The sequence below is a fragment of the Oncorhynchus mykiss genome, chromosome 7 (genome assembly GCF_057628025.1).
Source record: "Oncorhynchus mykiss isolate SJ-2025 chromosome 7, ASM5762802v1, whole genome shotgun sequence".
Classification (NCBI taxonomy): Eukaryota; Metazoa; Chordata; class Actinopteri; order Salmoniformes; family Salmonidae; genus Oncorhynchus; species Oncorhynchus mykiss.
Window position 1 is genome coordinate 6,324,171 of NC_143028.1, and position 17,824 is coordinate 6,341,994.

At 46.5% G+C, this 17,824-nt stretch overlaps 1 protein-coding gene across 5 annotated transcripts in view; it reads right to left on the minus strand.

The window, feature by feature from the left end:
* Positions 1-17,824, minus strand: part of LOC110528724 (histone deacetylase 4) — a 75,118-nt gene that overhangs the window by 41,577 nt on the left and 15,717 nt on the right. For 3 of the 5 annotated variants that reach the window (XM_036982554.2, XM_036982553.2, XM_090240012.1), the window contains exon 3: positions 12,019-12,087. In XM_036982554.2, coding sequence (XP_036838449.1) covers positions 12,019-12,087 — 69 coding nt within the window. Of the gene's footprint in view, positions 1-12,018; positions 12,208-17,824 lie in introns of those variants that run through there. The other 2 variants (XM_090240010.1, XM_090240009.1) reach the window with 2 other exon arrangements.

Consider the following 17,824-nt stretch of genomic DNA (forward strand, 5'->3'; position numbering starts at 1 on the left):
GCAGATACACAGGAGATAGATAGCAGAGTGGACGGAGGAAAAAAAACATTCTCTGTGTCTTCCTCTGTTGACACTGCATCCCCCTCTTCCCTCTGAGTACAGAGAACTAGTTCCCTCTAGAAATACACCCACAGTGTTGGACATTGCTCTGGCGTCACACACACAGCTCTCTATTCTTCAGATCACGGTTCTGTGAAATATATGTCTATAGCCTCAAGTGAACTTAATTAAGGCTATAAGGGCTCGTTATGGTTGCTAGGAGACGCCCCGTCAACACACACCCCCTTTGTGTTATTTGCTCTGACGTTGGCGTTGCTAGCGGGCGGAAGCGTAAGAGAAACTTCACAGTTGTGTTCTACATTACAGAGCATTGATTTATGGGACAGTGGAAGGACATGGGGGAAGGCCTACAGTAGAAGGGTTCAGTCTAGCCGGGCCACAGGTAGGCCACACACAACTATAAGCATGCAGGCTGCTATAGGCACCACTCCCCAGTTGTTTTAAACCACGGTGCACAAGCTCTGCACAAGCTCCGATTCCATTTCAGCAACAACCTGACTATGTGACGTCTCTCACGGGAGCCACTTATTTTGGCAAGATAAACATCGATATCTGGCCATCTCCCTCGGCTCGCGGTGACGTCAACGCTTACATCAAGTTCACGGAGATAACCACGCCTGTATCCCAAAACAAGGGCCAACGTGCACTCTGGCGCAGACACACCTGGCTTGCAGTAAAGAAAGCCCTCCAAAAGTAGTTCTTACACAATAAACTACCTGCACCAAAACACGGCTGGCAGGAAGACAGAGTTTTTTCCTCCTTCATCTAAACGGCTTTGAAAACCTCTCAACTGTGTCTTGTGTAAAATCCTAACGTCTTACCCAGGAATTCCACTCATTTTTTTTTATAATAAGAGGAATTATTTATGACGCAAATACATTTTGGTAACACCCCTTATCAGCTACTGGTTTATAATGGATGATATTAAATAATTTATAGTTCATTCTATCAATGCATTATATAACCTGCAATAAACATTCATAACAGCTCACGGCTCCTTGGGTAATACAGCACGTGCAACAGTACCTAAAATGGAGAGAAAAACCTGAGAAATAGATGGAGAGATGTGGAGGGAGGTGGCTGAGACATTTCACTGTTTTCCCCCTGTTCTCTCTTCCTATTTTCAGCTTCCACTAGGGAAAGCTTCCCACCATGTGAGTTATAGATTATTCAGTAGTGACTTGGCTTATTCATGACACCAAACAAGACTCCCTCCAACACAACCACTACTCTCGCTCTTCTTCTTTCTCGCTCTGTCCCCCTCTCTGTCAGCCTCTTTCGCCCACTCTCTCCATCTCTCTTTCCACACACATCTCTATCACACTTTTCTATCTATTTACATCTCTCCTGTTTCTTTCCCTCTTCCTCACCCTTCTCTTCTCTCCTCAGATAAACAATGTGTTTACCACCCCTGGGGGGCCTCCCTGCCCCCTCCCTCTGCCGGCTCCCATTACAGAACACAGATAGAAATAGATCTACCAGACAGTACAGCCGCTCGCTCTGAAGCGCAGCTCTGATTTAAAGCCTGTTGTCTGAGAATGTCCCTCAGTCTGATTGCAAAGGCTCTACACTCCACTCATTAAGTCTAATAGACGTCGAGCTCAACCCAGGCCGAGCCCTGCCTATCGCCGGTCAGAATGGGCCGGGGAGATATTATTTACCACGTTTAGAGATGTGGTGAGAAGTTTGTCACAAGGCCTGACGGGTGGCGAAACAAGGAGAGGGAGTGGTCTGTATGGGGACTGGAAGGTCAAAGGTTGGATGGGTCCTGCTTTCACCTTTCAGGTGGTTCAAGATCAATGATTATGAAGGAAACCAGAGATTTTGCAAAACAGTGACAATAAGTGCAGGTTCATGTACACCAGGCTTTCATATTAATACCTAGAGTGACAGAGAACGAGAGCCAACACGTCCAAGCCAACACCCCACAGGAAACCACGAGGAACTCTATCAGAGATCAGTCACTCAAATGGCCGGTCTGTCTGTCAGTCAGTGTCTTGCAGCCGCCCTCTGGCAGCTCATCTTACAGACAGAGGAGTTCCTCAACACATCTGTGTTCCTCTAGTGACAGAGAGAGAGGTGGGGTGTCTGTGTGCAGCGAGCCCGACTCATCCCAACACGCTCCGGCCTGTCCCGGGCCTCCGGCTGACGTCAGCGTTCCAGTCTGCAGCGCGGCAGCAGGGAGAGGGACGGGGGAGAGAAAGGGGGAGATGTGGGACGTGAGGAACAGAAGGGTGAGACGTGAGGATATGAGGGTGCCCATACATACCTGCACAAGTACATCTCTCGCTACTTAACCCAGACTAATCTATGGACGAGGGCGCACGTCACGGTCATACAGGAAAGAGGACGCTCTGTCCTCCATGTCTGTGGGAGAAGACAGGTTCAAGCAGAGGTTGATCTCCGAAAGGGCTCATCCTCACCCGTGTAACAGAAATCTGTGTCAAGGCTGGGGGAGCAGTGTTTCCCCGAGGTCTACTCAGACTAAAGCAACGATAACGGAGACCCTCTATCAGGGGAAGTTGGGACCCCCGTTCTGAGTTGGGTCATCAGGTATTAACATGGTTCAGTATCAAACTCAACAGAGATGAAAACCAACACCAGACAGGCAAAACAGCTCGACCAGTGGTCAAATCTCATTTCCTTTCTCAAATTACAAATAAGCCGTTTAAGCGAGAGATGTTTTCTTTGCCATGCATCACGACCCGAGAGCTCGATGTGTATCAACCACATGGATTTACATCTGAGCGAGGAGAGGACCGGCAGACGTGTGTTATGGGAGACGTTTTCCACACGCCAAAGCATTATCCTGGGGTGGCATCAGATGACGGCTGGGTCACACTGGGTATTACACACAGACAAAGGTCTGGAACTGGACACCAGCGGCTGGATGTGTCAAGCATCTCACAGTAGGAACTGATCTAGGATCAGTTTAGCATTTTACATAATATTGAATGGACAGATGGGGGGGATCTGAGCCAAGATTACCACTCCTACCCTGGATCTAATGCATCCGATTATAGAAGCTGTATCAACAGCCTTGGAGAGACTGACATCATCCACATATAGCGTGCTTCGATGAGTGGGCTAAACAATGCTAACCAGGGACATGACTGTGGTTAAAATGAGGCAGTTGACCCATTCAGGCTAGTCACACCACCGGTGTGCCTTGTTATTCTGGAACACAAAGAAATACTAGTAGAAAAGTGCCCATAGAGCATAGGAGAGGAGGTCCATTGAGTCAGAGTATTGAATGGGGTTCTCCATATCTGTCTGTGGGCGGCAGTACAAGACATACACGGTTTCCATGACAACAGTCCCCAGAAATCTTCTATGATGTCAGTAAGGGATATTTCAATATTTAATGGTGTCACTGCAGCTGAATAAAGAACAACACATGGTGTGTGGGGAGAGAGAGAGAGAGAGAGAGAGAGAGAGAGAGGAGAGAGAGGAGAGAGAGGAGAGAGAGGAGAGAGAGGAGAGAGAGGAGAGAGAGGAGAGAGAGGAGAGAGAGGAGAGAGAGGAGAGAGAGGAGAGAGAGGAGAGAGAGGAGAGAGAGGAGAGAGAGGAGAGAGGAGAGAGGAGAGAGGAGAGAGAGAGAGAGAGAGCGCGACAGAGAGAGAGCGCGACAGAGAGAGAGCGCGACAGAGAGAGAGCGCGACAGAGAGAGAGCGCGACAGAGAGAGAGCGCGACAGAGAGAGAGCGCGACAGAGAGAGAGCGCGACAGAGAGAGAGCGCGACAGAGAGAGAGCGCGACAGAGAGAGAGCGCGACAGAGAGAGAGCGCGACAGAGAGAGAGCGCGACAGAGAGAGAGCGCGACAGAGAGAGAGCGCGACAGAGAGAGAGCGCGACAGAGAGAGAGCGCGACAGAGAGAGAGCGCGACAGAGAGAGAGCGCGACAGAGAGAGAGCGCGACAGAGAGAGAGCGCGACAGAGAGAGAGCGCGACAGAGAGAGAGCGCGACAGAGAGAGAGCGGCAGAGACAGAGAGCGGCAGAGACAGAGAGCGGCAGAGACAGAGAGCGGCAGAGACAGAGAGCGGCAGAGACAGAGCGGCAGAGACAGAGAGCGGCAGAGACAGAGAGCGGCAGAGAGAGAGAGCGGCAGAGACAGAGAGAGCGGCAGAGACAGAGAGAGCGGCAGAGACAGAGAGAGCGGCAGAGACAGAGAGAGCGGCAGAGACAGAGAGAGCGGCAGAGAGAGCGGCAGAGACAGAGAGAGCGGCAGAGACAGAGAGCGCGGCAGAGACAGAGAGCGGCAGAGACAGAGAGAGAGCGGCAGAGACAGAGAGAGCGGCAGAGACAGAGAGAGAGCGGCAGAGACAGAGAGAGAGCGGCAGAGACAGAGAGAGAGCGACAGAGACAGAGAGAGAGCGACAGAGACAGAGAGAGAGCGGCAGAGACAGAGAGAGAGCGGCAGAGACAGAGAGAGAGCGGCAGAGACAGAGAGAGAGCGGCAGAGGCAGAGAGAGCGGCAGAGAGCGCGGCAGAGAGCGCGGCAGAGAGCGCGGCAGAGAGAGCGGCAGAGAGCGCGGCAGAGAGCGCGGCAGAGAGAGCGGCAGAGAGAGCGGCAGAGAGAGCGGCAGAGAGAGCGGCAGAGACAGAGAGAGCGGCAGAGAGAGAGGCAGAGACAGAGAGAGCGGCAGAGACAGAGAGAGAGCGGCAGCGACAGAGAGAGAGCGGCAGAGACAGAGAGAGAGCGGCAGAGACAGAGAGAGAGCGGCAGAGACAGAGAGAGAGCGGCAGAGACAGAGAGAGAGCGGCAGAGACAGAGAGAGAGCGGCAGAGACAGAGAGAGAGAGCGAGACAGAGAGCGGCAGAGACAGAGAGCGGCAGAGACAGAGAGCGGCAGAGAGAGAGCGGCAGAGACAGAGAGCGGCAGAGACAGAGAGCGGCAGACAGAGAGAGCGGCAGAGACAGAGAGAGCGGCAGAGACAGAGAGAGCGGCAGAGACAGAGAGAGCGGCAGAGACAGAGAGAGAGCGGCAGAGACAGAGAGAGCGGCAGAGACAGAGAGAGCGGCAGAGACAGAGAGAGCGGCAGAGACAGAGAGAGAGCGGCAGAGACAGAGAGAGAGCGGCAGAGACAGAGAGAGAGCGGCAGAGACAGAGAGAGAGCGGCAGAGGCAGAGAGAGCGGCAGAGAGAGCGGCAGAGAGAGCGGCAGAGAGAGCGGCAGAGAGCGCGGCAGAGAGCGCGGCAGAGAGCGCGGCAGAGAGAGCGGCAGAGAGCGCGGCAGAGAGAGCGGCAGAGAGAGCGGCAGAGAGAGCGGCAGAGAGAGCGGCAGAGACAGAGAGAGCGGCAGAGAGAGCGGCAGAGACAGAGAGAGAGCGGCAGAGACAGAGAGAGAGCGGCAGAGACAGAGAGAGAGCGGCAGAGACAGAGAGAGAGCGGCAGAGACAGAGAGCGGCAGAGACAGAGAGCGGCAGAGACAGAGAGCGGCAGAGACAGAGAGCGAGACAGAGAGAGAGCGAGACAGAGAGAGAGCGAGACAGAGAGAGAGCGAGCGAGGCAGAGACAGAGAGCGAGGCAGAGACAGAGAGCGAGGCAGAGACAGAGAGCGAGGCAGAGACAGAGAGAGCGAGACAGAGAGAGAGCGAGACAGAGAGAGAGCGAGACAGAGAGAGAGCGAGACAGAGAGAGAGCGAGACAGAGAGAGAGCGAGACAGAGAGAGAGCGAGACAGAGACAGAGAAAGAGATGGTTCCGTACGGGAGGAAAGGAGAGAAATTGATGGCTTATTTATGTGTTAAATACCAAGACTGCCAAAATAAAGAAAACACTTGAGTAAACGATATAAAGTATATTGAATATTCCTGAGTTAATTAAGCAATTAACATGCGCTGGGTCATGTATAAAAAGGCCCAGTTGCCCGTTATTATGGCTACCATGGATAGAAGAAGAGATCTCAGTGATTTTTAAGTTAAGACTTATGGGAGATTCTGGAGCGGGACTTGACGGTGTTTTCCACCAACATCAACAAATGTGGAAGAATGGTGTCGCATCCCTCAGATTTTCAGCCATTTGTAGAATCTATACCAAGGCGCACTGAAGCTGTTCTTGCCCAACGCCCTATTAAAACCTCTAGTGACTCCCCATCCCGCGTGAGGGAGCGTAATCATCGACTGACACTAATTTGCATAACGCAAAGGACATAAATATTCCTAGAAAATATTCCTATTCATGAAAATCACAAGTGAAATATATTGAGACACAGCTTAGCCTTTTGTTAATCACCCTGTCATCTCAGATTTTCAAAATATGCTTTACAGCCAAAGCTAGACAAGCATTTGTGTAAGTTTATCGATAGCCTAGCATAGCATTTTGTCCAGCTAGCAGCAGGTAACTTGGTCACGGTAATCAGAAAAGCAATCAAATTAAATTGTTTACCTTTGATGAGCTTCGGATGTTTTCACTCACGAGACTCCCAGTTAGATAGCCAATGTTCCTTTTTTCCAAAAATATTATTTTTGTAGGCGAAATAACTCTGTTTGTTCTTCACATTTGCCTGAGAAATCGCCCGGAAATTGCAGTCACGAAAACGCCTAAAAATATTCCAAATTAGCTCCATAATATTGACAGAAACATGGCAAACGTTTTTATAATCAATCCTCAAGGTGTTTTTCAAATATCTATTCGATAATATATCCACCGGGACAATTGGTTTTTCAGTAGGACCGATTGGAATAATGATTACCTCTGTATTTTACGCGAGAATCACTCTGGGAGCCATCAGGTGACCACTTGCGCAATGTAGCCGCTTACGGGTATTCTTCAACATAAATGCGTAAAACTACGTCACAATGCTGTAGACACCTTGGGGAATACGGAGAAAAAGTAATCTGGTTGATAGCCCATTCACTGCTCAATAGGGACGCATCGGAACTCAGCGCTTTCAAAAGATGAGTCACTTCCGGATTGGATTTTTCTCAGGCTTTCGCCTGCAACATCAGTTCTGTTATACTCACAGACAATATTTTACAGTTTTGGAAACTTTAGAGTGTTTTCTATCCTAAGCTGTCAATTATATGCATATTCTAGCATCTTGTCCTGACAAAATATCCCGTTTACTACGGGAACATTATTTTTCCAAAAATGAAAATACTGCCCCCTAGTCACAAAAGGTAAGGTAGGAAGCAACAAAAGTGTGGTCAAAGACTTAGTAGTAGCTTAGTTGTAGTCACGATCTGGTTACCTATAACTACAAACATAGTTATGTTTTAGCGTTTTTACATATTTATTCACTTATTTCCGGATATCTTCAGAACTACCCACAAAGGTGCTACCTATCTAGTTCCAGCTGGCTATCGTTAGCTACTAGCCATGCTAGCATGGTATTACATTCCAAACCAAGTGTTCCCGAGCTACTATGTACATCCATGAAGAAGAAACTATATACATCCTCGTCTCCTGTGCGTTTGGTAGTCGAGCGAGTGTCGTAGATTTCCGTCATTTGTAGCTAGTGCAGTAATACACGAGTAGTGCAGTAATACCCACAAGGATGGGGTTACGACTCATTTGTGACCCAAAAATGAGAAGCAACCTTTTAAGTTGGACCAGTGTGTGTGGTTGACGTGAACGGATTGGAGTATGGGAACTGTGCGTACCTCTACTGTATCCAGTGCTCATTTCTCCCCGGAGGACTCCGATGGCAGGATTCGATTTGAGACTGACTGAAACCAGGTGCTGTGCCGAGTGTGAATGTGAAGCCTGCAACATCTATTTCCTACCAACCTACTGGTACATTGCGAGTGTCAGCAGTGCTGGAGATAAACCGGGTAAATTCTAAATGGATTTACCTCAATATATCACTATTGGATAAGCTACACTACATGAACAAAAATATATGGACACCTGCTTGTCGAACATCTCATTCCAAAATCATTGGCATTAATATGGAGTTTGTCCCCCCCTGCTATAACTGTTTATGGCTGCAGGGGTAGTATTGAGTAGCTTGGATGAAAAGGTGCCCATTGTAAACGGCCAGCTCCTCAGTCTCAGTTGCTAATATATGCATATTATTAGTAGTATTGGATAGAAAACACTAAAGTTTCCAAAACTGTCAAAATATTGTCTGTGAGTATAACATAACTGATATTGCAGGCGAAACCCTGAGGAAAATCAAAACAGGAAGTGGCTTCTATTTTGAAAACTCCATGTTCCATAGCCTCCCTTTGCTGGGATATGAACCAGATTATTTTTTCTATCGCTTCCTCAAGGTGTCAGTCTTCAGACATAGTTTCAGGCTTTTATTTTGAAAAATGAGCCAGAACGATAACATCGCGTCAAGTGGTCACATGAGTATTGCTCGCGCAACAGAATTTGGACAGCCATTGTTTTCCCCTCTCCTACTGTGAAAGACATTTTCAGTTGATATATTATCGATTATATATTTTTAAAACAACCTGAGGATTGATTATAAAAAACATTGTGGACATTATGGAAACTATTTGGAATTTTTGTCTGCGTTGTCGTGACCGCTCTTTCCTGTGGATTTCTGAACATAGCGCGACAAACAAACATCGGTATTTTGGGTATAAAAATAATCTTTATGGAACAAAAAGGAACATTTGTTGTGTAACTGGGAGTCTCGTGAGTGAAAACATCCAAAGATCATCTTTTCTGATTTGTGACCGAGCTACTTGATGCTAAGTGTACTTAATGTTTTGTCGTGCGATCGATAAACTTACAAACACTTGGATTGCTTTCACTGTAAAGCATCATTTCAAAATCTGACACGATCTGACATGTGGATTAACAAAAGGCTAAGCTGGGTTTTCCTATATTGCACTTGTGATTTCATGAATATAAATATTTATAGTAATATTTATTGTATGTAGCTCTATGCTATTCAGCGGTTGTTGATGACACTTATCCCGATATCGGGATTGCAGCCATAACAAGATAGCCTCCACTCTTCTGGGAAGGCTTTCCACCAGATGTTGGAACATTGCTGCTGTGACTTGTTTCCATTCAGACACAAGAGCATTAGTGAAGTTGGGCACTGATGTTGGGCGATTAGGCTTGGCTCACAGTCTGCGTTCCAATTCATCCCAAAGGTGTTCGATGGGGTTGAGGTCAGGGCTCTTTGCAGGCCAGTCAAGTTCTTCCACACTGATCAACAATTTCCGTACGGACCTCGCTTTGTGCATGGGGGGGATGTCATACTGAAACAGGAAAGGGCCTTCCACAAAATTTGGAAGCACAGAAACGTCTAGAATGTCATTGTATGCTGTAGTGTTAAGATTTCCCTTTACTGGAACTAAGAGGCCTAGCCGAACCATGAAAAACAGCCCCAGGTCATTATTCCTCCTCCACCAAACTTTAGAGTAGACACTATGCAGTCGGGCAGGTAGCGTTCTCCTGGAGTCCGCCAAACCCAGATTTCTCTGTCAGACTGCCAGATGGTGAAACATGATTCATCACTCCAGAGAACACGTTTCCACTGCTCCAGAATCTAATGGCAGTGAGCTTTACACCACTCCAGCTGAAGCTTGGCATTGCGCATGGTGATCTTTGGCTTGTGTGCGGCTGCTCGGCTATGGAAACCCATTTCATGAAACCTCCGACAAACAGTTCCTGTGCTGATGTTGCAACTGAGGACAGACTATTTCTACACCTGTCAGCAATGGGTGTGGCTAAAATAGCCGAATTCACTCATTTGAAGGAGTGTCCACATACTTTTGTACAGTACCAGTCAAAAGTTTGGACACACCCACTCATTCAAGGGTTTTTCTTAATTTCTACTATGTTCTATATTGTAGAATAATAGTGAAGACATCAAAATGATGAAATAACACATATGGAATCATGTAGTAACCATAAACCTATTAAACAAATCAAAATATATTTTATATTTGAGATTCTTCAAAGTAGCCACCCTTTGCCTTGATGACAGTTTTGCACACTCTTGGCATTCTCTCAACCAGCTTCATGCACCTGGAATGCATTTCAATGAACAGGGGTGCCTTGTTAAAAGTACATTTGTGGAATTTCTTTCCTTCTTAATGCATTTGAGCCAATCAGTTGTGTTGTGACAAGGTAGGGTTGGTATAGAAGATAGCCCTATTTGGTAAAAGACCAAGACCATATTATGGCAAGAACAGCTCAAATAAGCAAAGAGAAAAGATAGTCCATCATTACTTTAAGACATGAAGGTCAGTCAATCCGGAAAATGTCAAGAACTTTGAAAGTTTCTTCAAGTGCATTCGCAAAAACCATCAAGCGCTATGATGAAACTGGCTCTCATGAGAACCGCCACAGGAAAGGAAGACCCAGAGTTAACTCTGCTGCAGAGGATAAGTTCATCAGAGTTACCCGCCTCAGAAATTGCAGCCCAAATAAATTCTTCACAGAGTTCATGTAACAGACACATCTCAACAACTGTTCAGAGGAGACTGCGTGAATCAGGCCTTCATGGTCGAATTGCTGCAAAGAAACAACTACTAAAGGACACCAATTAGAAGAGACTTGCTTGGGCCAAGAAACACGAGCAATGGACATTAGACCGGTGGAAATCTGGTTCTGATGAGTCCAAATTTGAGATTTTTGTTTCCAACTGCTGTGTTTTTGTGAGACGCAGAGTAGGTGAACGGATGATCTCCGCATGTGTGGTTCCCACCATAAAGCATGGAGGAGGTGGTGTGATGGTGTGGGGTGCTTTGCTGGTGACACTGATTTATTTAGAATTCAAGGCACACTTAACCAGCATGGCAACCACAGCATTCTGCAACGATAAGCCCAAACCAGATGGGATGGCGTAACGGGACTATCATTTGTTTTTCAACAGGACAATGACCCCTCACACCTACAGGCTGTGTAAGCGCTATTTGACCAAGAAGGAGAGTGATGAAGTGCTGCATCAGATGACCTGGCCTTCACAATTAACCGATCTCAACCCAATTGAGATGAGTTGGACCGCAGAGTGAAGAAAAAACAGCTCAGCATATGTGGGAACTCCTTCAAGACTGATGGAAAAGCATTCCAGGTGAAGCTGGTTGAGAGAACGCCAAGAGTGTGAAAAGCTGTCATCAAGGCAAAGGGTGGCTACTTTGAAGAATCTAAAATATATTTTGATTTAACACTTTTTTGGTTATTACATGATTCCATGTGTTATTTCATAGTTTTGAAAAATAGTAAAAATAAAATAAAACACTTGAATGATAGGTGTGTCCAAACTTTTGACTGGTACTGTGTGTGTGTGTGTGTGTGTGTGTGTGTGTGTGTGTGTGTGTGTGTGTGTGTATATATATATTAGTGTATCTGACTATCCCTCTGAAGGTCTCTCCTTGGTTGTTCTTTGACTATTGTAGCTAACTCAGCCGTCAATCGGTATGTCTCCCTTGTTGTTGTGTTCTGTGGGTTCCTGCCTGTGACTAGTTGTTCTCTGGCTTACTCCTTAGCTATGTCAACCGTGGTGGTTGGCTAGCTAGGCTAGTAGGCTAAAATAATGAACTTTAGTTGGCTGGCTTAGATAAATGCATATACCGGTAACATTATTTGATAACTGGTTAGATGGGGTTATGTATTTCCAAAACGTTGCTTTACTGTAGCTGTAAGCTAGGTGATTATAGCAACTCTCTGACCCAGTGCTAATGTAACATTAGCAAGCTAGTAGTGCTAACGTTAGCAGGCTAGTTGGCTAGCAACCTTGCAAGCTGATTTGTTACAATAAATTCATAAAGTATTTACTGCAAATTAAATTGAAACCAGTAGTCATGACTATAAATGATTTGGTTTAATCTGAAGTTATACATCACACCCCGCAAATTTTTTTTTATGAAATGACTTCTGCATTCTTATCAGTTTTAGTACACATAACATTTCTCCTCCAAGAAAGCCAGATTGCTTTCCTCTTAGCTTTGTGTGACAGACAGACCTTAAAAACACACACATTCTAAAGACAACGGTCGACATTCAGTCACATAATGAAAGACAGACAGGTAATGTGTTGGTCTCCTACCTGTGGGGATGTGGTTGAGGGCAGACGTCTTCAGGACATCCAGCTGCTGCTCCTTGCCCAGGAGTCCTTCTGTGGGAGAGGGAGAGAACTCCGCTTCAAATATGGTCCGCAACATCGAGACAACCCTCCCGCAATCAACCGACAACCGACCGAACTACACCTCTCTGAGAGGGAGCCTCCGCGGCATCGAGGAAAGCAGCCTAACGGAGCAACCGTTGCTTCGCTATGGACCCAGAGAGCCTGAATCGCCTGGAAACAGCAGAGGATCTACGCTGGGAACTCATGCTGAGATGCCAGGGGTTCTCTGCCCTGAAGAAAGCTTAGTGTAATGGCACCGTTCATTCATCAGACAGTGTGTGTGTGTGTGTGTGTGTGTGTGTGTGTGTGTGTGTGTGTGTGTGTGTGTGTGTAGGCTGGTTGTTGGGCTCAGCTGAAACTGGCTGTGCTCAGCATAGCAAGTGTGGGAGAAAGGGATGGAGAGGGTGGGAGAGAAAATGAGGAGGGGAAAGGTAAAAATAACACTCCCTTTGGGTACAGCGAGCACGCACACACACACACACACACCTAGCTGTGTGCCCATGCCTCTCTCCCGTCTGTGTACGTAGGCACCGAGGCTGAAATTATAGTGGCAACATGAAAAGGCTTTTGTACCAGCCGAGCCCTGGGAAGACAGGGCTATAAATAGACCAACCACAGAGGAGAGGAGGGGGAGACGGAGGGGAAACTGGGTAGGGGCTGAGATGAAGAGAAAAGGAGGGGGAGGGAACAGGGGCTATAGAGAAAATGATCAACAAGAAAAAAGGAGGGAAAGGAAAGAATCAGGGAAACGAGAGGCTACGATATTAGAGAGATCAGAGAGCATAATGACATGGCCAGGAGCAACAAAACACCTCAGAAAAGGACATGGCCTACAGATGCAAAAACTAAAAACAAATCTCCCCTCTCTCTCTCTCTCACACACACACACACACACTTGCTGTCCAGATAAGCACACTTGGCAGTGGCGTACATAATGTTGCATCAAGCCATGGAGATGCTTTGCTTTCTTTCATTTCTTTAAAAACAGACAGGCGTCGAAAACAAAATGTGGGGTCCCTTCGGGGGAAAGAAACAGGAAAACAGGCTAGCGTCTTGCTGTGTTTGGTCTATTTCTGGAGCTCTCCCTGGACCAGACACACACAGAGGTTTAATTAGCTACGGGCCTTGGGCTATACCATGCAGTACTAACTCAACCGGCTGTGTGTGCGTGGGGGGGGGTGGGGGGGTATATTCTCAGCTCTAGCTTTAGGAGCCGTCTGTATGTCTGCTCCACCTTGCAGATCAGGGAGGGTGAGGCAAAACATGGTGTGGGTGCGTGGGGGGGCGTATATTCTCAGCTCTAGCTTTAGGAGCCGTCTGTATGTCTGCTCCACCTTGCAGATCAGGGAGGGTGAGGCAAAACATGGTGTGGGTGCGTGGGGGGGCGTATATTCTCAGCTCTAGCTTTAGGAGCCGTCTGTATGTCTGCTCCACCTTGCAGATCAGGGAGGGTGAGGCAAAACATGGTGTGGGTGCGTGGGGGGGGGGCGTATATTCTCAGCTCTAGCTTTAGGAGCCGTCTGTATGTCTGCTCCACCTTGCAGATCGGGGAGGGTGAGGCAAAACATGGTGTGGGTGCGTGGGGGGGGGCGTATATTCTCAGCTCTAGCTTTAGGAGCCGTCTGTATGTCTGCTCCACCTTGCAGATCAGGGAGGGTGAGGCAAAACATGGTGTGGGTGCGTGGGGGGGGGGGGGCGTATATTCTCAGCTCTAGCTTTAGGAGCCGTCTGTATGTCTGCTCCACCTTGCAGATCAGGGAGGGTGAGGCAAAACATGGTGCAAGAGGCCATTTATGACAAATAACAATGTGATCAAAGCCTTGTTTTACCTTCACAGTTACAGTGAGCAGTCCAGGTGTGGCCAGTGAGAGAGTGAGAGAGAGAGAGAGAGGACAGATGGCAGACCCACACTTTACCTCTCAGATGACCCAGATTGACATCCACTGTTTATAGGACTACACACAGACACACGTCGTTAACACACACAGACACACGCCGTTAACACACACACAGACACACACGCCGTTAACACACACAGACACACGCCGTTAACACACACACAGACACACACACACACAGACACACACACCGTTAACACACACACAGACACACACGCCGTTAACACACACAGACACACACGCCGTTAACACACACACAGACACACGCCGTTAACACACACGCCGTTAACACACACACAGACACACACGCCGTTAACACACACACAGACACACACGCCATTAACACACACACAGACACACACGCCATTAACACACACACGCCGTTAACACACACAGACACACGCCGTTAACACACAGACACACGCCGTTAACACACACACAGACACACGCCGTTAACACACACACAGACACACGCCGTTAACACACAGACACACGCCGTTAACACACAGACACACGCCGTTAACACACACAGACACACGCCGTTAACACACAGACACACACGCCGTTAACACACACAGACACACACCGTTAACACACTGGCACACACTGCTAATACACAGACACACACTTAATATACACACGCCGTTAGAATACACATACACCGTTAATACACCCAGACACTCGCCGTTAACACACCCAGACACACGCCGTTAATATACATACACTGTTAATACACATACACCGTTAATACACTCAGACACATACACTGTTAATACACCCAGACACACGCTGTTAATACACCCAGACACACGCTGTTAATACACATACACCGTTAATACACCCAGACACATACACCGTTAATACACCCAGACACTCACCGTTATTACACATACACCGTTAATACACCTACACCGTTAATACACCTACACCGTTAATACACATACACCGTTAATACACATACACACGCCGTTAATACACATACACACGCCGTTAATACACATACACCGTTAATACACCGTTAATACACATACACTGTTAATACACATACACACGCCGTTAATACACATACACCGTTAATACACTGTTAATACACATACACCGTTAATACACCGTTAATACACATACACCGTTAATACACATACACACGCCGTTAATACACACACGCCGTTAATACACATACACCGTTAATACACATACACCGTTAATACACCCAGACACATACACCGTTAATACACATACACCGTTAAATACACCCAGACACATATACCGTTAATACACATACACAGTTAATACACATACACCGTTAATACACATACACCGTTAATACACATACACCGTTAATACACATACACCGTTAATACACATACACCGTTAATACACATACACCGTTAATACACATACACCGTTAATACACATACACTGTTAATACACCCAGACACATACACCGTTAATACACCCAGACACATACACCGTTAATACACCCAGACACACTGCTAATACACCCACACACACACACACACTGCTAATACACCCACACACACACACTGCTAATACACCCACACACACAGCTAATACACCCAGACACAAACTGTTAATAAACCCAGACACACACTGTTAATAAACACAGACACACACTGTTAATAAACACAGACACACACTGTAAATAAACACAGACACACACTGTTAATAAACACAGACACACACTGTTAATAAACACAGACACACACTGTTAATAAACACAGACACACACTGTTAATAAACACAGACACACACTGTTAATAAACACAGACACACACTGTTAATAAACACAGACACACTGTTAATAAACACAGACACACAGTTAATAAACACAGACACACACTGTTAATAAACACAGACACACTGTTAATAAACACAGACACACACTTAATAAACACAGACACACACTGTTAATAAACACAGACACACACTGTTAATAAACACAGACACACACTGTTAATAAACACAGACACACACTGTTAATAAACACAGACACACACAGACATACACTGTTAATAAACACAGACGCACACTTAATAAACACAGACACACACTTAATAAACACAGACACACACTGTTAATAAACACAGACACACACTGTTAATAAACACAGACACACACTGTTAATAAACACAGACACACACTGTTAATAAACACAGACACACACTGTTAATAAACACAGACACACACTGTTAATAAACACAGACACACACTGTTAATAAACACAGACACACACTGTTAATAAACACAGACACACACTGTTAATAAACACAGACACACACTGTTAATAAACACAGACACACACTGTTAATAAACACAGACACACACTGTTAATAAACACAGACACACACTGTTAATAAACACATACACACACTGTTAATAAACACAGACACACACTGTTAATAAACACAGACACACACTGTTAATAAACACAGACACACACTGTTAATAAACACAGACACACACTTAATAAACACAGACACACACTGTTAATAAACACAGACACACACTGTTAATAAACACAGACACACACTGTTAATAAACACAGACACACACTTAATAAACACAGACACACACACAATAATACACACAGACACATGCAAACCAATGTCAGATGATATCTCCGCAAATCACACCCAAATGATCCAGCTCCCTGCAGCCGGACTTTGCTATGGAAATTAGGTGTGTGTGTGTGTGTGTGTATGTGTATGTGTATGTGTATGTGTATATATATATATATATATGTGACAATGTTACAGGTCGACCATGTAGAATTGTTAGCATCGCTACTAGAGTGAAGGGCCTGTTTTGCATGGCTGTGTGCTGAGGTTCAGGTAATGACGACACCTGTGTCTGTCTGCAGCCTGTAATGGTACAGCAGCTGAGGGTTATACCAGCTGGCTTAGTCTCACTCTGTGGGCTGTAGTTAGACACACAGAGAGACTCTCACTGGAAACCACAGCTGATACCTGAGACAGACAGACACACTATAAGTGGAGGGAGGGAGATGAAGGTAAAGGAACAAACCTCCACACCCCCTCCCTTCCAGCCCTGAACCAGGGGCTTCCCTACTGCACCTCAAGAGGGCGCTCTGGTCAGGGTATCAGTCTGTGGAGGTGGTGACTGTTCTTCAACAATAGTCCTGAGAACCTGACAGGGTGTACAGGCTTTTGTTCCAGCAAAGCACTAACACTCCTGATTCAAGAAATCAACTGTTCATCAAGACCTTCCACATGAAAAGCACCACATCTCCATGCTGTGCAGAATAAATATGAACACGTGTGTGTGTGAGTGTGTTTGCGCGCGCGCTTGGGTGTGTGTGTGTGTGCGTGTGCGTGTGTGTGCAAGGGTGTGCAGGGGTGTGCGTGCATGGGTGGAACTGCTGGCAGGGGTTCTATTAAATGATGTGTAGTACTGTAGTCTCTAACCAGACCAAACTGGTAGTACTGTAGTCTAACTAGACCAACTGGTAGTACTGTAGTCTAACTAGACCAAACTGTTAGTACTGTAGTCTCTAACCAGACCAAACTGGTAGTACTGTAGTCTAACTAGACCAACTGGTAGTTCTGTAGTCTCTAACTAGACCAACTGGTAGTACTGTAGTCTAACTAGACCAACTGGTAGTACTGTAGTCTAACTAGACCAAACTGGTAGTACTGTAGTCTAACTAGACCAACTGGTAGTACTGTAGTCTCTAACCAGACCAAACTGGTAGTACTGTAGTCTAACTAGACCAACTGGTAGTACTGTAGTCTCTAACTAGACCAACTGGTAGTACTGTAGTCTAACTAGACCAACTGGTAGTACTGTAG